Source organism: Scyliorhinus canicula, chromosome 17, assembly GCF_902713615.1.
Source record: "Scyliorhinus canicula chromosome 17, sScyCan1.1, whole genome shotgun sequence".
NCBI classification, from domain to species: Eukaryota; Metazoa; Chordata; class Chondrichthyes; order Carcharhiniformes; family Scyliorhinidae; genus Scyliorhinus; species Scyliorhinus canicula.
In genome coordinates this window covers 128,381,739-128,402,688 of record NC_052162.1, presented here as the reverse complement: position 1 = coordinate 128,402,688, position 20,950 = coordinate 128,381,739, and the positions used below count along the sequence as shown (strand labels likewise).

Below are 20,950 nucleotides of genomic sequence, written 5' to 3'. Positions count from 1 at the left end.
CAGTCAGTAATACAGGGTGCTGGGAGAGAGAGGGGTTACTGAGTGACAGTGTGGGGGAGCTGGATTAACATCCGTACAGATACAGTCAGTAACACAGGGTGCTGGGGGAGAGGGGTTACTGAGTGACAGTGTGAGGGAGCTGGATTAACATCAGTACAGATACAGTCAGTAACACAGGGTGCTGGGGGGAGAGGGGTTACTGAGTGACAGTGTGAGGGAGCTGGATTAACATCAGTACAGATACAGTCAGTAACACAGGGTGCTGGGGGGAGAGAGGTTACTGAGTGACAGTGTGAGGGAGCTGGATTAACATCTTTGACAAAGTGTCATCCTTATTTGAGGAAGTATGTGGTGGCATTGGAGGCAGTTCAGACAAGGTTCACCAGATTGATTCCGGGGAGGAAAGGGTTGACGTATGAGGAGAGATTAAACAGTTTGGGTTTATACACGCTGGAGTTCAGAAGAGTGAGCGGGGATCTGATCGTGGTATATAAATGACTAAAAGGGATTGATAAAGTAAACGTAGACCAAATGATCCCCCTTGTGGGGCAATCTAGAACGAGAGGTCACAGATGCAGGTTGAGAGGTGGTAGATTTCCAACTGGGATGAGGAGGAACTACTTCTCGCAGAGGATGGTGAGTTTGTGGAACCCGCTGCCCCATAGTGCGGTGGAATCTGGATTAAATGGTTTCAAGAAGGCGATATATATATTTCTGATAAAAAGTTTGAAGGATATGGGGAACTTTAGGGAGGTGGATTTGAGACCAGGAAGAGATCGGCCATGATCTGATTGAATGGCGGAGCAGGCTCGAAGGGCTGAATGGCCTACTTCTGCTCCTGATTTACCATGTTCCTATTTTCCTTTCTCTCTCCACAGATGCTGTCAGACAGTGTGAGGGAGCTGGATTAACATCAGGGCAGATGGCCTGAGGGTACAGGGTTAACAATCTGAAGCATTCCTTGGGCCTGAGCCCATTCTCGCTTTGAATCTCGTTGCTGATTTTCTGCATCGTCCTGTTTCTATTGCTTTGAACCTTTGATGAGGGTGTGGGTGTACTAGTTTTGGGACAGGGCCTAAGTAAGCAGGGGGGATTTCCTGTGCGTCTGTGCTTATGTTCAGATCGCGGACTTTTTCCTTCAACCCATCATCAAGGAATGTGCAGATTCAAATCAGGATTCTGAACAGCATGTCACCCCAGCAAAGCTTCTTTTAAAGAATCTCTCCGTCAGGGACCCCTTTTAAAGAGGAACTCTTTCTCTCTCACTCTCTCTCTCTCTCCGTCAGGGACCCCTTTTAAAGAGGGAGTCTCTGCGTCAGGGACCCCTTTTAATGAGGGAGTCTCTCCCTCAGGGACCCCTTTTAAAGAGGGAGTCTCTCCGTCAGGGACCCCTTTTAAAGAGGGAGTCTCTCCGTCAGGGACCCCTTTTAAAGAGGGAGTCTCTCCGTCAGGGACCCCTTTTAAAGAGGGAGCCTCTCAGTCAGGGACCCCTTTTAAAGAGGGAGTCTCTCCGTCAGGGACCCCTTTTAAAGAGGGAGTCTCTCCGTCAGGGACCCCTTTTAAAGAGGGAGTCTCTCCGTCAGGGACCCCTTTTAAAGAGGGAGTATCTGCGTCAGGGACCCCTTTTAAAGAGGGAGTCTCTCCGTCAGGGACCCCTTTTAAAGAGGGAGTCTCTCCGTCAGGGACCCCTTTTAAAGAGGGAGTCTCTGCGTCAGGGACCCCTTTTAAAGAGGGAGTCTCTGCGTCAGGGACCCCTTTTAAAGAGGGAGTCTCTGCGTCAGGGACCCCTTTTAAAGAGGGAGTCTCTCCGTCTGACTGGGAAGTATTTGTTGCCGGAAACTAAAGTCTCCGAAAGACTAAGTGAACTTTCAAAGTGATGTAGCAGAGAATATAAACTTGGTTTGTCAGAACAGCACCGTGAATGCCATATGCTAAACTACTCTTTGGCGGGTGCTGCTAGTTTGCTGCAGTTGACCCGTCTCCCACCACAGTCCTCAGGCAGTCTTGGTGACACTAACCGGCCAGGACGAAAAATTCTTCCCAGTAAATGGTTGGGGGTCGAACCCAACTTAAATTCCCATTCGGACCGAGCGCCGCAGAAGGCCATTCGGCCCATCATGCACGCGTTGGCTCTGTGAATGAACGAATCAATTAGTCTCCCCTTCACCCACTCCTTCCTCAGAAACCTCCAATTGATTCATTTCCAAGGATTCACCCATAATCACAGACGTGGCCTCTCCTGTCTGTACTCCGATTGTGTACCGACTCCCTCGTGGCATACTCCAATCCACCCCCCCCCCCCCCCCCAACCCCCACAACTTCCTCCTCCCCTTAACCCGGCAAGTTCTCCCCATTCAGATAACAATCTGATTCCTTCGTGAATGCCTCAACTCAACTTGCATCCCCGCCCGGGTTCAATCCCGGCCTCGGGTGACTGTGCGGAGTCCGCACGCTCTCCCCGTGTCTGCGCGGGTTTCCTCCGGGTGCTCCGGCTTCCTCCCACAGTCCAAAAGATGTGCAGGTCAGGTTGAGGGGTTACGGGGTTTGGGTGAGCGATTGGGCCGAGGTAGGGTGCTAGGTTTGGAGGTTTGGCATAGACTCAAGGGGCCGAATGGCCTCCTTCCGCACAACAGGGGTTCTGTGATTCTATAGTCGCTGGGCTAGTAATCCAGAGACCCAGGGTAATGTTCCGGGGACCCGGATTCAAATCCCATCACGCCAGATGGTCATGATGTGGAGATGCCGGCGTTGGACTGGGGGTGAGCACAGTAAGAAGTCTTACACCAGGTTAAAGTCCAACAGGTTTGAAACAAACACCAGCTTTCGGAGCACTGCTCCTTCCTCAGGTGAATGAAGAGTAATATATCATATATATAGACAAATTCAAAGATGCCAGACAATGCTCAGAATGCGAGCATTTGCAGGTAATTCAGTCTACAGATCCAAAAATAGGGGTAATCCCAGGTTAAAGAGGTGTGAATTGTCTCAAGCCAGGACAGTTGGTAGGATTTCGCAAGCCCAGGCCAGATGGTGGGGGATGAATGTAATGCGACATGAATCCAAGGTCGTGGGTTTCTGCTCAGCGATTCTGCATTGTCGCGCGTCCTGAAGGCCGCCTTGGAGAACACTTACCCGGAGATCAGAGGCTGAATGCCCTTGACTGCTGAAGTGTTCCCCAACTGGAAGGGAACATTCCTGCCTGGTGATTTTCGCGCGATGTCCGTTCATCCGTTGTCGCAGCGTCTCCATAGTCTCGCCAATGTACCACGCTTCGGGACGTCCTTTCCTGCAGAGTATGAGGTAGACAACGTTGGCTGAGTCGCAAGAGTATGTACCGCGTACCTGGTGGGTGGTGTTCTCACGTGTAATGGTGGTACCCATGTCGATGATCTGGCACAGCTTGCAGAGATTGCCCTGGCAGGGTTGTGTGGTGTCGTGGTCGCTGTTCTGAAGGCTGGGTAGTTTGCTGCAAACAATGGTTTGTTTGACATTGCGTGGTTGTTTGAAGGCCAGTAGTGGGGGTGTGGGGTTGACCTTGGCAAGATGTTCATCTTCATCGATGACGTGGTGAAGGCTGCGAAGAAGATGTCGTAGTTTCTCCGCCCCAGGAAAGAGCTGGACGACCAGATGGTGAAATCCAAACTCAATAAAAATCTAGAATTAAAAGTCTAATGATGACCGTGAAAGCCATTGTCGTTAAACCCCCCAATCTGGTTCACTAATCTTCCCCTTTAGGAGAAGGAGAATTCTGCCGTCCTCACCCGGTGTGGCCTACATGTGACTCCAGGCTTCCCCGCACACACACACACACACACACAGGTTGAATCTTAACCACGCCCCCCCCCCCCCCCCCCCCCCCCCGAAATGGCTGAGCAAGCCCACACTCAGTTGTGAGGGGGAAATTAGGGATGGCCGATAGATGCGGGGGCCCCTACCGGTGACGCCCACACCCCATAAAAGAAAATCGTCTTGAATCTGTGCCCCTCTCGATTCCTCCACCAGTTCCTCCCTGTCCAGAGGGTAATGACACTGGATCAACAATCCAGAGGCCCCAGGCTAATGAACTTTGGGGGCATGGGTTCGAATCCCACCAACGGGCAGCTGGTGGAGGTTAATCTGGAATTATAAAGCTTGTGTCACTAATGGTGGCCATGGACCGTGACAATGATCATCGATTGCTGCACGATTCTTCCTTTGCACACTCCATAACCAACAGCGATCTCGGCTCAACCCGCCTTCCTCAGCGAGCTTTCCTCCATCGTTAAGGTCGAAAGCGGGGATATTCGCTGATGAATGCACGGTGTCCAACGCCATTCGTGACTGCTCAAGACAAATGCAGCAAGGCCGGGACAATATCCAGGCTTGGGCCGAACAAAGTGCCAAGCAACGTTCACGTCACACGATGGCCGTTTCCCGAAAAGAGAGGATGCAAACCATTTTCCCTTGGCATTGCCGTTGCTGAATTCCCCCGTCCCGACAAGGACATAGCACAGAATCGCTACAGTGCAGAAGGAGGCCATTCGGCCCATTGAGTCTGCACCGGCCCTCAGAGACAGCAGCCTGCCTTGGGCCACTCCTCCCGTCCTGTCTCTGTAACCCCACCTAGCCCGTACATCTTTGGAGTTTCAACAGCCTGACCCAGAGGCCAGCGGGATTGTGGATTGACCCTCGTTATTTTCCAAAATATATTCTCTCACGGCATGCGGGCATCGCTGGCGTCGCCCCGCCATTTGTTGCCCTCATCCCATCATGAGAAGACATTCGAACGCGGTCACTCTCACACCTCCCTCCACCCGAACCATCTTCTGTTCAGCAATGGGATGGGGGTGGGGGGAAAAATCCAGATGCAGGTGAAAGAGAGCGCCTTCCGACCCACCTTGAGGGACGCCTTGTAGATGTAGGTCACGGAGGCCCCCTCCATCCTCTTCAACTTGCTGAACACTATGAGCTGCTCGAAGAGGAAGACGTGGCGCATCGACTTCCGGCGCCCGCAGCACACAGCGAAGCTGTCATGGCGCAGGAGTGGGCCTTGCTCCATCAGGTTGACCTGCAGAACAGTGAGAGCAGTTTTACTCACGTAATCCACATCTCTGTACACTGACTGGTGTCTCTCAGTCCCCTCTCTCTCAGGGAGATATCTGTACACTGACTGGTGTCTCTCAGTCCCTCTCTCTCTCAGGGAGATATCTGTACACTGACTGGTGTGTCTCAGTCCCCCCTCTCTCTCAGGGAGATATCTGTACACTGACTGGTGTCTCTCAGTCCCCCCTCTCTCTCAGGGAGATATCTGTACACTGACTGGTGTCTCTCAGTCCCCCCTCTCTCTCAGGGAGATATCTGTACACTGACTGGTGTCTCTCAGTCCCCTCTCTCTCTCAGGGAGATATCTGTACACTGACTGGTGTCTCTCAGTCCCCTCTCTCTCTCTCAGGGGGATATCTGTACACTGACTGGTGTCTCTCAGTCCCCTCTCTCTCAGGGAGATATCTGTACACTGACTGGTGTCTCTCAGTCTCCTCTCTCTCAAGGAGATATCTGTACACTGACTGGTGTCTCTCAGTCCCCTCTCCCTCAGGGAGATATCTGTACACTGACTGGTGTCTCTCAGTCCCCTCTCTCTCTCAGGGAGATATCTGTACACTGACTGGTGTCTCTCAGTCCCCTCTCTCTCAGGGAGATATCTGTACACTGACTGGTGTCTCTCAGTCCCCTCTCTCTCAGGGAGATATCTGTACACTGACTGGTGTCTCTCAGTCCCCACTCTCTCAGGGAGATATCTGTACACTGACTGGTGTCTCTCAGTCCCCTCTCTCTCTCTCAGGGAGATATCTGTACACTGACTGGTGTCTCTCAGTCCCCTCTCTCTCAGGGAGATATCTGTACACTGACTGGTGTCTCTCAGTCTCCCCTCTCTCTCAGGGAGATATCTGTACACTGACTGGTGTCTCTCAGTCCCCTCTCTCTCATGGAGATATCTGTACACTGACTGGTGTCTCTCAGTCCCCTCTCTCTCAGGGAGATATCTGTACACTGACTGGTGTCTCTCAGTCCCCTCTCTCTCAGGGAGATATCTGTACACTGACTGGTGTCTCTCAGTCCCCTCTCTCTCAGGGAGATATCTGTACACTGACTGGTGTCTCTCAGTCCCCTCTCCCTCAGGGAGATATCTGTACACTGACTGGTGTCCCTCAGTCCCCTCTCTCTCTCAGGGAGATATCTGTACACTGACTGGTGTCTCTCAGTCCCCTCTCTCTCAGGGAGATATCTGTACACTGACTGGTGTCTCTCAGTGCCCTCTCTCTCAGGGAGATATCTGTACACTGACTGGTGTCTCTCAGTGCCCTCTCTCTCAGGGAGATATCTGTACAATGACTGGTGTCTCTCAGTCCCCTCTCTCTCTCAGGGAGATATCTGTACCCTGACTGGTGTCTCTCAGTGCCCTCTCTCTCAGGGAGATATCTGTACACTGACTGGTGTCTCTCAGTCCCCTCTCTCTCTCAGGGAGATATCTGTACACTGACTGGTGTCTCTCAGTCCCCTCTCTCTCAGGGAGATATCTGTACACTGACTGGTGTCTCTCAGTCCCCTCTCTCTCAGGGAGATATCTGTACACTGACTGGTGTCTCTCAGTCCCCTCTCCCTCAGGGAGATATCTGTACACTGACTGGTGTCTCTCAGTCCCCTCTCTCTCAGGGAGATATCTGTACACTGACTGGTGTCTCTCAGTCCCCTCTCTCTCAGGGAGATATCTGTGCACTGACTGGTGTCTCTCAGTCCCCTCTCTCTCTCAGGGGGATATCTGTACACTGACTGGTGTCTCTCAGTCCCCTCTCTCTCAGGGAGCTATCTGTACACTGACTGGTGTCTCTCAGTCCCCTCTCCCTCAGGGAGATATCTGTACACTGACTGGTGTCTCTCAGTTCCCTCTCTCTCAGGGAGATATCTGTACACTGACTGGTGTCTCTCAGTCCTCTCTCTCTCAGGGAGATATCTGTACACTGACTGGTGTCTCTCAGTCCTCTCTCTCTCAGGGAGATATCTGTACACTGACTGGTGTCTCTCAGTCCCCTCTCTCTCTCAGGAAGATATCTGTACACTGACTGGTGTCTCTCAGTCCCCTCTCTCTCAGGGAGATATCTGTACACTGACTGGTGTCTCTCAGACCCCTCTCTCAGGGAGATATCTGTACGCTGACTAGTGTCTCTCAGTCCTCTCTCTCTCAGGGAGATATCTGTACACTGACTGGTGTCTCTCAGTCCCCCCTCTCTCTCTCAGGGAGATATCTGTACACTGACTGGTGTCTCACAGTCCCCTCTCTCTCAGGGAGATATCTGTACACTGACTGGTGTCTCTCAGTCTCCTCTCTCTCAAGGAGATATCTGTACACTGACTGGTGTCTCTCAGCCCCCTCTCTCGCAGGGAGATATCTGTACACTGACTGGTGTCTCTCAATCCCCCCTCTCCCTCAGGGAGATATATGTACACTGACTGGTGTCTCTCAGTCCCCTCTCTCTCTCTCAGGGAGATATCTGTACACTGACTGGTGTCTCTCAGTCCCCTCTCTCTCTCAGGGAGGTATCTGTACACTGACTGGTGTCTCTCAGTCTCCCCTCTCTCTCAGGGAGATATCTGTACACTGACTGGTGTCTCTCAGTCCCCTCTCTCATGGAGATATCTGTACACTGACTGGTGTCTCTCAGTCCCCTCTCTCTCAGGGAGATATCTGTACACTGACTGGTGTCTCTCAGTCCCCTCTCTCTCAGGGAGATATCTGTACACTGACTGGTGTCTCTCAGTCCCTTCTCCCTCAGGGAGATATCTGTACACAGACTGGTGTCTCTCAGTCCCCTCTCCCTCAGGGAGATATCTGTACACTGACTGGTGTCTCTCCGTCCCCTCTCTCTCAGTGAGATATCTGTACACTGACTGGTGTATCTCAGTCCCCTCTCTCTCAGGGAGATATTTGTACCCTGACTGGTGTCTCTCAGTCCCCTCTCTCTCTCAGGGAGATATCTGTACACTGACTGGTGTCTCTCAGTCCCCTCTCTCTCAGGGAGATATCTGTACACTGACTGGTGTCTCTCAGTCCCCTCTCTCTCAGGGAGATATCTGTACACTGACTGGTGTCTCTCAGTCCCCTCTCTCTCAGGGAGATATCTGTACACTGACTGGTGTCTCTCAGTCCCCTCTCTCTCAGGGAGATATCTATACACTGACTGGTGTCTCTCAGTCCCCGCTCTCTCAGGGAGATATCTGTACACTGACTGGTGTCTCTCAGTCCCCTCTCTCTCAGGGAGATATCTGTACACTGACTGGTGTCTCTCAGTCCCCTCTCTCTCTCAGGGAGATATCTGTACACTGACTGGTGTCTCTCAGTCCCCTCTCTCTCAGGGAGATATCTGTACACTGACTGGTGTCTCTCAGTCCCCTCTCTCTCTCAGGGAGATATCTGTACACTGACTGGTGTCTCTCAGTCCCCTCTCTCACAGGGAGATATCTGTACACTGACTGGTGTCTCTCAGTCCCCTCTCTCAGGGAGATATCTGTACACTGACTGGTATCTCTCAGTCCCCTCTCTCTCAGGGAGATATCTGTACACTGACTGGTGTCTCTCAGTCCCCTCTCTCTCAGGGAGATATCTGTACACTGACTGGTGTCTCTCAGTCCCCTCTCTCTCTCAGGGATATATCTCTACACTGACTGGTGTCTCTCAGTCCCCTCTCTCTCAGGGAGATATCTGTACACTGACTGGTGTCTCTCAGTCCCCCCTCTCTCTCTCAGGGAGATATCTGTACACTGACTGGTGTCTCTCAGTCCCCTCTCTCTCTCAGGGAGATATCTGTACACTGACTGGTGTCTCTCAGTCCCCTCTCTCTCAGGGAGATATCTGTACACTGACTGGTGTCTCTCAGTCCCCCTCTCTCTCAGGGAGATATCTGTACACTGACTGGTGTCTCTCAGTCCCCTCTCTCTCAGGGAGATATCTGTACACTGACTGGTGTCTCTCAGTCCCCTCTCTCTCTCAGGGAGATATCTGTACACTGACTGGTGTCTCTCAGTCCCCTCTCTCTCAGGGAGATATCTGTACACTGACTGGTGTCTCTCAGTCCTCTCTCTCAGGGAGATATCTGTACACTGACTGGTGTCTCTCAGCCCCCTCTCTCTCAGGGAGATATCTGTACACTGACTGGTGTCTCTCAGTCCCCGCTCTCTCAGGGAGATATCTGTACACTGACTGGTGTCTCTCAGTCCCCCCTCTCTCTCAGGGAGATATCTGTACACTGACTGGTGTCTCTCAGTCCCCCCTCTCTCTCAGGGAGATATCTGTACAGTGACTGGTGTCTCTCAGTCCCCCCTCTCTCTCAGGGAGATATTTGTACACTGACTGGTGTCTCTCAGTCCCCTCTCTCTCAGGGAGATATCTGTACACTGACTGGTGTCTCTCAGTCCCCTCTCTCTCAGGGAGACATCTGTACACTGACTGGTGTCTCTCAGTCCCCTCTCTCTCAGGGAGATATCTGTACACTGACTGGTGTCTCTCAGTCCCCTCTCTCTCTCAGGGAGATATCTGTACACTGACTGATGTCTCTTAGTCCCCTCCCTTTCAGGGAGATATCTGTACACTGACTGGTGTCTCTCAGTCCCCTCTCTCTCAGGGAGATATCTGTACACTGACTGGTGTCTCTCAGTCCTCTCTCTCTCAGGGAGATATCTGTACACTGACTGGTGTCTCTCAGTCCCCTCTCTCTCAGGGAGATATCTGTACACTGACTGGTGTCTCTCAGTCCTCTCTCTCAGGGAGATATCTGTACACTAACTGGTGTCTCTCAGTCCCCTCTCTCTCAGGGAGATATCTGTACACTGACTGGTGTCTCTCAGTCCCCTCTCCCTCAGGGAGATATCTGTACACTGACTGGTGTCTCTCAGTCCCCCCTCTCTCAGGGAGATATCTGTACACTGACTGGTGTCTCTCAGTCCCCCTCTCTCAGGGAGATATCTGTACACTGACTGGTGTCTCTCAGTCCCCTCTCTCTCTCAGGGAGATATCTGTACACTGACTGGTGTCTCTCAGTCCCCTCTCTCTCAGGGAGATATCTGTACACTGACTGGTGTCTCTCAGTCCCCCCTTCTCTCAGGGAGATATCTGTACACTGACTGGTGTCTCTCAGTCCCCTCTCTCTCAGGGAGATATCTGTACACTGACTGGTGTCTCTCAGTCCCCTCTCTCTCAGGGAGATATCTGTACACTGACTGGTGTCTCTCAGTCCCCTCTCCCTCAGGGAGATATCTGTACACTGACTGGTGTCTCTCAGTCCCCTCTCTCTCTCTCAGGGAGACATCTGTACACTGACTGGTGTCTCTCAGTCCCCTCTCTCTCTCAGGGAGATATCTGTACACTGACTGGTGTCTCTCAGTCCCCTCTCTCTCAGGGAGATATCTGTACACTGACTGGTGTCTCTCAGTCCTCTCTCTCTCTCAGGGAGATATCTGTACACTGACTGGTGTCTACTGAGGCTGTTGAATTCCCGTCAATCCAGACTCACGTCACACCCTCGGATGGCCTCCATCGCCAGGAGGTTGTTGCCCTGTCGAAGCTGGAACTGGACCATTTCCGTGGCAGCCCGCAGGCCGAGCAGCTCCCGGGTGGCGTCGGCCTCGCACTCGGCGCTCAGCTCCTGCAGCAGGTGGCTGTAGCTCCTCATCCTCACGATGGGCTTCTGGAGGTAGGATGCCAGGTCCATCCTGTCACCCAGGAAAATCTGCCTTCTCTAAGGGGGTCGGGAGTAGAGACAAAAGGGCAGAGGGAATGGGTTAGAAGCCAGTGGATGCCGCACGTGGAGAGTGAGTATTTTCTCTTCAGAACGCAAGTTGCTTCCCCTTTATTCCTTCACAGGGCGTGGCCGCCGCTGGCAAGGCCTGTCCCTGGAAAGGCCTGTCCGTGGAACGGACGTCGCTCGGGCAAATACAGGCCCTCCCTGGAAGTGTTCCACAAAAAGACTGAGGTGTTGGCTAGTGTAGGCTTGAGAGACGAACAGGCACTTCCAACACTGTTGAAGGTTCAACTCAATTTTATTAACTAACTTCTAACTAACTAACACACGGTGACTGTGGGTCTAAATGATGCTAACTTGAACTAGAGACCTCAGCCTTGTCCGAACTAGTTGATTCTCTCAGCAAGTGTTGTGAGTCTGTGCTGGGCTGGATGAGTTCTTGTTACACTCAGAGGCAGCACCCAGAATGAGCGGGAACCGTGGTGCCCTCTGCCTTATAGTGTGTGTATTCTAACTGGTGATTGGCTGCGGTGTTTGTGCATGTTGATTGGTCCCTGTGTGTGTCCATCAGTGTGTGTCTGCACCATGATATGCTGGTGTGTATTGTGACAAAGACGTCAGGTGCACGATCCCACGTCATCGCACACTCGCGCAATGTTTCAACGGCGGGCGGGAGAATCGGAAGCGCTCCTTAGAGCAACCATGCAGGGAATACGGGCGACAAAGGAACCAATTCCGGAATTTTGCGGGGACCATCTTTCACGGTCGGCGCGGGAGGGGGGAGGTGATTGTGACAGGAGGCATATTACCCGTTAGCTCCAATCTCAATCTGGTGCGGGGTGAACTATCCGGGGCTGAAATAAAAAAAATTTTTTTGAAAGGTTGTCTGGGTGGAGGGGCTGAGGGTTGTGTTTGAAAGCGCCGCCCAGACACTCTGTACACCGTTTTTCCCATCGCTAGTTATTTTCCATGGGTCTGGAGCTCCCCCAGACAGCTCTGCAGGCGGCTGTCAAACGGCCGCCCGAGGGAGCACGTTAGAAACGTGAACCCCCCCCCCACACCCTCCTTTTTCACAGCACCCGCCCTCTTCCCGCACAGTGCTCCTCCTTTTCCAAAGTGCACGTTCGCTGGGCAGCCATGTGAAATGGCGGTCCGGGTTTCACGCCCGCTTCCGGGCCCACCTTGTGCGGACGACCGATGGGCGACAAATTCAGGCCAGTATCTTGTTCAGCCATTTTGGGGAGCGACAGTTGAGGGTCAATCACATTGCTGTGTGTGTGTGTGCGTGTGTGGGTGGCGGGGGGGGGGGGGGGGGGGGGGGGGGAGCGGTCTGGAGCCACATGTAGGCCAGATCATGTAAGGATAGCAGATTTCTCCTTCCCTAAAGGGAGACATTAGTAAACCAGGTGGGTGTTTTTTAAAATGACAATCGATGAAGGTTCTCACGGTCATCATTACTGGGATTAGCACCGTCTATTCGAGATTTTATGAACTGGATTTAAATTCCACCGCCTGCCATTGGTAGGATTTGAACCCGTGTCTTCCTCCCCCCCCTAGAATTAGTCTGGGGCCTCTCGATTACCAGGTGTACCACTACTCTCCTGTATTCCCCCCCCCCCCCCCTCCAACCTACAAATTCTGCATCTCAATAAGAACAATGGCGGATCTGCTTTTGGCCTCACTTTTCATTGAATCCCTGCAGTGCAGCAAGAGGCCATTCGGCCCATCTAGTCTGCACTGAGCCTCTGAAAGAGTACCCCACCAAGGCCCACTCCCCCCGTGCATTTAGCATGGCCAATCCACCTAACCTGCACATCTTTGCACTGTGGGAGGAAACCGGAGCACCCGGAGGAAACCCACGCAGGCACAGGGAGGAACGTGCAGACTCCGCACAGACAGTGACCCAAGCCGGGAATCGAACCTGGGACCCTGGAGCTGTGAAGCAATTGTGCTAACCACTGTGCTACCGTGCTGCCCTTAGAGGTGTGTGGAGGGTGGGGGCGAGTTCGAGTGCGGAATTAGGAATGAACTAAGAGTTAACCAGTTGTATTTGTTGCATACTTCTTTACAGTTCTTGTTATAAACTAACAATAATTGTGTTTACATTTGCCAACCTGGTGACTGTAATTATTGGGCCGCCAAGGGCCAAAGACGTTGGGTATTTTTCGATGAATTATTGGTCCATTCACTTGTGTTGTGACTCCGGGGCCTGTGGGGCTGGAATTGACCGCGCACTAGTCCAGGATGTTGTAACACCAGGAAAGAATCTTTTTTTTTAATGATGCTCAATACTGTCCCATAGAGTAGCCACCTTCTCAGACCAAAAAGCTGGGAGGTGGTAACCACTGCCGCTCACTCAGACTTTGCACCCCCCCCCCCCTCCCACATCCAACGCCACCACCGTCCTCCACCCATCCACCCCTCTCCCCCCCCCCTCATGGCCAACGCCCGCCCCTTCCCGTCCAATCGTCACCCGAGACCGAGGTGGGACCCAAAGATATCCGACCCAACGCCATTACCTCGAAAAAAGCGTTGCCATGGCTGGTGAGCAGCGCATCCGATTTTGGCTTGTTCTTCAGGTAGAAGGCGTACATGGAGAACTGTTCTTTCTGTGGAATGGGTTGGGGGATGTGGGCAGGGGGGGTGGGGGAGAGGGAGGAGAAGAATCACGTCACATCGGGTTACAGTAAAATCGAACGTGATAAACTACCGAGAAGGCACGAGGCGAAGCGGGGGGGGGGGGGGGGGGGGGGGGGAGCAGGTGGGAACGAGAATGTTATTGAACGGCGAGGCATCCCCGAGGGTCCGGAGGGTCTACCCCTGTCCCTCGTTCTCGGGGAATCTTGCTTCACTTGCAAGGATCCATGACAAAGCCTGTAAGAGGGAGAGTGAATGGGCAGGGAGTGGACTGGACCGTTACAATTTGTTTTTTAGGGGAGGGTTGCGGGTCGGGGGGTGGGGGGGGGGGGGAATGGGTGACACACTGGCGAGGCTGCTGTTTGAACACCCACCTTCCCCGAGATTGGGGGTTCTGTGAATGACCATCAGGGTTATGAAATGAAAATGAAATGAAAATTGCTTATTGTCACGAGTAGGCTTCAATGAAGTTACTGTGAAAAGCCCCTAGTCGCCACATTACGGCGCCTGTCCGGGGAGGCTGATACGGGAATCGAACCGTGCTGCTGGCCTGCTTGGTCTGCTTTAAAAGCCAGCGATTTAGCCCAGTGAGCTAAATCAGCCCCGGAAATGAAAATCACTTATTGTCACGAGTAGGCTTCAATGAAGTTACTGTGAAAAGCCCCTAGTCGCCACATTCCGGCGCCTGTCCGGGGGGCTGGTACGGGAATCGAACCGTGCTGCTGGCCTGTTTGGTCTGCTTTAAAAGCCAGCGATTTAGCTGAGTGAGCTAAACCAGCCCCTATCTGAATCGTCCTGTCACAGTGGGGGTGGAGGGGCAGTGGCAGATGGTGAATCGGAGCCACATGTAGCTGACACTTGTCGGCGGTGGGGGTGGGGGGGGGGGGGGGAGCGGTGAATATGGGATGGCCAGCTCACTTCCCTGAAGAAGGACGGAGAGCAATTCCTAAACCCTAAATCCAGCCACCTCGGGAAACGGGGCTGGCTCACAGGCGATTGCAGCTGTTAGAAGAGGGTCTGTACTGCCCCTGGAATCTCAGTGCAACTAGAACTGGGCAATAAAGTGGGGGGGGGGGGGGGGGGGAGAAGGGGTGGTGGACATAGACCGACATCGCCCACATTCCCAGAATCCATACGCCAATAAATACATTTATTCTGAGCGAACAGAGGCCTGGCCCTTTTGTAGGTCAGACCTGGGATCAATGGCGACAGGATTGTAATTACACTCAGCGCTAAAATCCCACACAGCCCCCTCACCCTCCCCCCCCCCCGGTTTAAAAGGTTGTAGGTGGGATTTTCCAGCCCCTCCACCAGCAGCCCTCCCCCCTCCCTCCCTCCACTCCGCTGCATGTTTTCCGGCGGCAGAGGCGGTCGGCATTGGCTAACAGCGGGATCTTGTGGTCCTACTGATTTCTTTGGCCATTTGTTTGCATGGCTCACCCGTATTGGTGTGGGGGTGCTGTAATCGTCATCGGAAGGGGGCCTCACTGAATATTTATAAAGAACAAAGAAAATTACAGCACAGGAACAGGCCCTTCGGCCCTCCCAGCCTGCGCCGGTCCAGATCCTTTATCTAAACCTGTCGCCTATTTTCCAAGGTCCACTTCTCTCTGTTCCCACCCCTTCATATACCTGTCTAGATGCCTCTTAAATGACGCTCTCGTGCCCGCCTCTACCACCTCCGCCCGCAAAGCGTTCCAGGCACCCACCACCCTCTGCGTAAAAAACTTTCCACGCACATCTCCCTTAAACTTTCCCCCTCTCACCTTGAAATCGTGACCCCTTGTAACTGACACCCCCACTCTTGGGAAAAGCTTGTTGCTATCCACCCTGTCCATACCTCTCAGCATTTTGTGGACCTCAATCAGGTCCCCCCTCAACCTCCGTCTTTCCAACGAAAACAATCCTAATCTACTCAACCTTTCTTCACAGCTAGCACCCTCCATACCAGGCACAACATCCTGGTGAACCTCCTCTACAGGATTCTTGTCGGGCAATGGGATCAAAGGTCATTGGGTCGGGGACATAGATGGGGAATGTGGAACTCGAAACACCAACAGATCGGCCAATGATGCTATCGAATGACAAAGCATGGTCGAGGGGCCAAATGGCCTATTTCCTGCTCCTATCTCGTCTGTTCATAAGCGACCGTGTCCTCTTGTCTCTACAAGGGAAGGCAGATCCCTTCGGATTGGCGTGCCACCTGCAAAAGACAATGGGCTGAATTCTCCACCGTGGGGATGCTCCGTTTTGCCCGGCAGCCCGGGGGTTTCCCGATGACACGGGGCAGCCCCACAGTGGGAAACCCCATTGACCAGCCGGTGAAAGGGAGAATCCCGCCGTTGTGTCGCGGGGTGAACGCGCGCACCGGTGATCCTGGCACGGAAGGGAAGAGGCGAGTCAGGAAGGGACTGGGGGGGGGGGGGGCGCGGGGGGGGGGCGCGGGGGGGGGGGGGGGGGTACGCGAGTACTCACGTGACGGAGGAAGCACTCGCCAAGGTGGAGGGGGTGAGCCAGGCAGCCTCGTAGCTCCGGCAGGAGGCGCTGCCGGTGGAAGGACAGGAGCTTCTCCAGGTTGCCGAAGACGAGGCCCCGCTTGCCGCGGAGGTCCTGCGGCACGTCCGGCCGGTCCAACTCCGGGAAGTAGTTCTCCACCACGTACGCCAGCGAGGCGATGTACTCCTGCTCTGCGGCCAGAGCCTCGGCCAAGGTGCGTCGGGCTTTGCTGAGAGGGGGGGGGGGGGAGGGGGCAGGGTTGGACGAGAGAAAAGAAAAACGTGCCGTGAGCCGGGAGAGACATCGCGTCACCGCCACTGGTGGGTTGTCATGGGATACGGTGAGAAATGGAAATGGAGGATGGTGCTCGTTTAAGGCGGATTTTGAGGAAGAATTTCTCCCCTCAGAGACCGACGAATCTTTGGAGCTCTTTACCCCCGGGAGACTGTAAAGGCCGAGTCCTTGAACATCTTTTGAGGCCAAGGTCGACAGGTTTCTGATCACCAGGGAATTGAGGGTTACGGAGGGAAGGCAGGAAAGTGGACTTGGTGTGTTCATATCAGCCATGGTCTTATTAAATGGCAGAGCAGGCTCGAGGGGCTGAATGGCTTACTCCTGTTCCTGTTTCACAACAAGTGGAGAGGACGTTTCCACTTGTGGGAGAGTCTCGAACTGGGGTGTGGAGTGGGGGGGAGGGGTCACTGTTTAAAACTAAGGGGGTCTCTGGAACTCTCTTTCTCAAAAGGTGATGCAGACAGAGTCCTTGAATATTTTTCAGCTGGAACTAGATACATTTTTGATTAACAAGGGGTTATTATCGGCTGATCGGCGGGATGTGGGAGTTGAGATCACAATCAGATCAACTGTGATCTTACCGACTGGCGGAGCAGGCTGGAGGAGCTGAGTGGCCTCTACGCCCGCTCCCAATTGGTATGTACTCAACCAGCTCGACGCCATCCAGGACAAAGCAGCCCCGCTTTGATCGGCACCCCATCCACAAACATTCACTCCCCCCACCACCGACGCACAGCGGCAGCAGTGTGTGTACCATCTACAAGATGCACCGCAGCGACTCACCAAGGCTCCTTCCACAGCACCTTCCAAACCCACCACCTCTACCATCTAGAAGGACAAGGGGGCAGCAGACACATGGGGAACTCCACCACCTGCAAGTTCCCCCCCTCCGAGCCCCACACTCACCATCCTGACTGGGAAATATATCGGCCGTTCCTTCACTGTCGCTGGGTCACAATCCTGGCCCTCCCTCCCTGACAGCACTGTGGGTGTTACCCACACCGCACAGGGACTGCAGCCGGTTCAAGATGGCGGCTCACCCACCACCTCCTCAAGGGGCAATTAGGGATGGGCAATAAATGCTGGGCCTGGCCAACGACGCCCACATCCCTGTTCCAATGGGGAACAGTTTATCCCTGTCTACTCTGTCCAGACCCCTTGCGGTTCTGAAAACATCGTCTCTCGACGTCTTCTCCTCACGCGGAGAACAGCTTCCCCAATCTATCTCCGTAACCGCTTTCCCCTTTTGAGGGGGAGAGGTGACTGTATTCAGGCTCTGTGGGACCTTCCTAATCGGGAAAAAAAAATTAAAGCATTGTGCCTTCCAGGCGTCGTATTTTACACGGCCCAATTCCTGCATTGGTTAATGAAATCATTCTAAAAATAAAATGAGTTTAAAAATCTGAAAGCAACGTGTAATGCTCTGTTTGCAGTATTGTCTGCTTGCCACGGATCCTGCTTTCAAAATGCCCCGCTCCCTGCTCCCCTTGGTCGCAGCGTTGTCCTCCTCCTCCCAGACCGCAGACCCTCCCCGACCCGCCCTCTCGCTGGACCTCCCAATTCCCGACTGGCCTCTCGCCGCCTCGCTCTCCTGGGCTCCAAGTCCCCGCCCGGGATTACAATCCGATTCGAAGCTCCGGCCGTTGTGGAAGCACGAGTGCCAATGGTGCAGAGTGGTCGGGGGCCGCGACAATCCGTCTTTTCAAGTGCCCCATCCTCTCCTGAAGCTGCCGCCACAGGAAAATGGCTCGGGAGAGGAGCAGCGAGGCGGGTCTGGCTTGGACGGCGGCTTTTGGGAAAGAAAAAGCACGATCGGCGTGGCCCCGTGCGGAGCAGTTTAGCACCATCGGCAATTCCACGACACCAGAGCTCCGGCTTCAGGTCGAAGCTGGATCTTGAGCAGGGGACCCGGGTCCAGGAGAGAGAAGCAGGAGGAAGGGTAGGTGGGTTGGTGGGGGGGCGCACCCATGTGGCACATGGGAAGAGACTCAAGCAACACGTTACGGGCTCAAAGGCCTCATGTCCCGACCAATGCCAAACGGGAACAGTGTTAAAGGAGGGAGGGTGCATGGGGGATGTCAAAGGAGGACTTCCTGTCTGGACTCGTGGAGACCAGGGGCGGTATTCTCCGACCCCCTGCTGTGGCCGGAATACTCCGCCACCCGGGAATCGGCAGGGTCGGGAATCACGCCGCGCCGGTCGGCAGGTCCCCCGCGGCGATACTCCGGCCCGCGATGGGCCGAAGTCCCGCCGCTGTCAGGCCTCTCCCGCCAGCGTGGATTAAACCACCTCTGGTGGCGGCGGGAGCAGGCGGCGGAGCGGGCCCGGGGTCCTGGGGTGGGGGGGCGCGGGGCGATCTGAACCCGGGGAGTGCCTGGCCCGCGATCGGGGGCACTCTTTTTCTTCCGCCACCGCCACGGCCTCCACTATGGCGGAGGCGGAAGAGACGCCCTTCACTGCGCACGCGCCGGGGTGACGTCAGCGGCCGCTGACGCACCGGCGCATGCGCGGGCTCACGCCGGCTGGCGAAGGCTTTTCGGCCAGCAGTTCGCACCGGCTGGCGGGGCGCCAACCACTCCGGCGCGGGCCTAGCCCCTAAAGGTGCGGAGAATTCTGCACCTTTGGGGAGGCCCGACGCCGGAGTGGTTCTCGCCACTCTCGCCGGGTACGGGAGAATACCGCCCCAGGTCAGAGGCTGATGGGCTACTGTGGAGACGTGACAATGAACGACAAATTCTTTTGATGCAGCAAACGGCCTTCCCGCACCTCCCCGCAAGGTTTCTCAAACAAAGGGGAGCTGACAGCGGGCCACGGGCAGAGGGATTAGGACAGCTGATTGGTCTTAAGGACAGGCTAAAAGGAGGGGAGAAACCGAGGGGTGGGGGGGGGCTGTGTGTGTAGGGGGGGGGGGGGGGGGGGGGGGCATTCCCGAGTGCTGGACTCATTAGCCGAAGGCATGGCGCGACATGGCAGAATGACTGAAATTGGGGCGAGGTGCGCCAGAGACGCCGGGATTGGAGGTGGGCAGAGATCTCGGAGGGTCGTTCGGATGGAAGAGGTCACTGAGATATGGAGGGTTGGGGGAAAGGAGGGTGGGAGGTAGCGAGTCCACGGGAGGATTTGATAAAGACGATGAGAATTTTATAATGGAAGTGTTGCTTGACCGGCATCCGATGTAGGTGAGGGTAGGTGGGCGTTTGGAGGACGGGTGAATAGGTCATGAGTGCGGTGGTTCGGGGATAGCTCAGGTTGAAGGGGTGTTAGCTGCCGTCACGCTTGTTCACCTACCTGCCCTTGGTCTGCAGTCCTGTCCTGGGTGAACCACCCCAGGGGGCGTCGGGCAGGGCGGTACCCGCCCTCACCAGCATTACATGCTCCTTGGGTGAGCAGGTCCTGTCCACCACCTCGGTGCTGCTGACCTCCAGACCCCTGATGATGACCCCGGCCCCTCCACTGTTGTTGCTGCTGCTGCTGCTGCTGCCGCTTCCACCACTGCCTGGCTCACTGAGCGACCTTTGGCTGAAACCGCTGCAGAGGGGGGTCGCTTGGTGCTCCAGGGGCTTCTTGGCCACCCAGCGGGGGTCGTAAACGGGGGATGGGAAGTCTCCCCTCCCCCGCTGCCCCTCCTGCGGCGAGCAGCGGGGGCGGACGAGGAGGAGGTCAGGCCCGCGGACATCCGGGGTCGAAGCGTAGACGGGGGAGAAGGTCCTGGTGAGGTCGGAGCTGCGTAGGGGGCTCCCGGTCCACCATTCGTCGTCGCGGCCCTCCGTGGATGAAGCCAGGGAGAGGGCCGAGAGCCCATCGCCGGTCCACTCGCTCCTGTCCAAGAGCCTGCAGCCGCCATCGCTGCTCAGTGAGGTCATGCTGAGCGAGGGGGTCATGGCGGCGGGGTCGGGCGGCCAGGCCCCCCTCCGCTCCAGGCACGGCGTCCGGCTGCTCCCGGCCCACTGCCCCGACGCGCCCTCGGGAGCCTTCCTACGGCTGAGCCAGCCGGGACTTGGCCGCCGCTCCCCCTCCACGCTGGTCCTCAGGGCGGCCGTCAGCTTGCGGCCGGCCTCCGCCTGGGTCTCCTGGCACTTGGCCCGGCAGGAGGCCCACTGGTCCAGGCATCGCCGGTCCCCCAGCTCCTCGGCCAGCTCGCGCATCTCCTGGAAGCGGGACTCGGGAATCTCGGGGTGTCTCTCAGCCAGGCGCTCCAAGCTGGCTAAGGCTGTGCTGCAGTATCGGAGAGACAGGCAATGGTCCATACTGATACCAGCTAGGATACGGATACACCCCAACGCCCAATTGTAGGCCTGCATGGACAGGACAAAAGGGAACAACACAGCTGAGCAAAACTCTTCAGTTGGTGCTGTACAGCCTGTCTTTGAGCAAACCCCTATACACGTACAATATACGGCTAGAAAGGGGAGTCATTAACTGCCCATCTTGACATTTTTAACATCGAGTCAGAAAACCCTCTCCCGCCGCCCCCACAGAACCTCACGCAATCACTCAGTAACCCCTCTCCCCCAGCACCCTGTGTTACTGACTGTATCTGTACTGATGTTAATCCAGCTCCCTCACACTGTCACTCAGTAACCCCTCTCCCCCAGCACCCTGTGTTACTGACTGTATCTGTACTGATGTTAATCCAGCTCCCTCACACTGTCACTCAGTAACCCCTCTCCCCCCAGCACCCTGTGTTACTGACTGTATCTGTACTGATGTTAATCCAGCTCCCTCACACTGTCACTCAGTAACCCCTCTCT

At 55.0% G+C, this 20,950-nt stretch overlaps 1 protein-coding gene across 1 annotated transcript in view; it reads right to left on the bottom strand.

Annotated features, from left to right (window-relative positions):
* The window catches only part of LOC119951619, a 220,015-nt gene that overhangs the window by 36,756 nt on the left and 162,309 nt on the right, over positions 1 to 20,950 (bottom strand). Inside the window, exons 18-22 of the mRNA XM_038774799.1 lie at positions 19,488 to 20,494; positions 15,885 to 16,134; positions 13,292 to 13,381; positions 10,545 to 10,769; positions 4,877 to 5,047 (exon numbers count right to left, since the gene is read on the bottom strand). Of these exons, the coding sequence (XP_038630727.1) occupies positions 4,877 to 5,047; positions 10,545 to 10,769; positions 13,292 to 13,381; positions 15,885 to 16,134; positions 19,488 to 20,494 (1,743 nt within the window). The remainder of the gene's footprint in view (positions 1 to 4,876; positions 5,048 to 10,544; positions 10,770 to 13,291; positions 13,382 to 15,884; positions 16,135 to 19,487; positions 20,495 to 20,950) is intronic.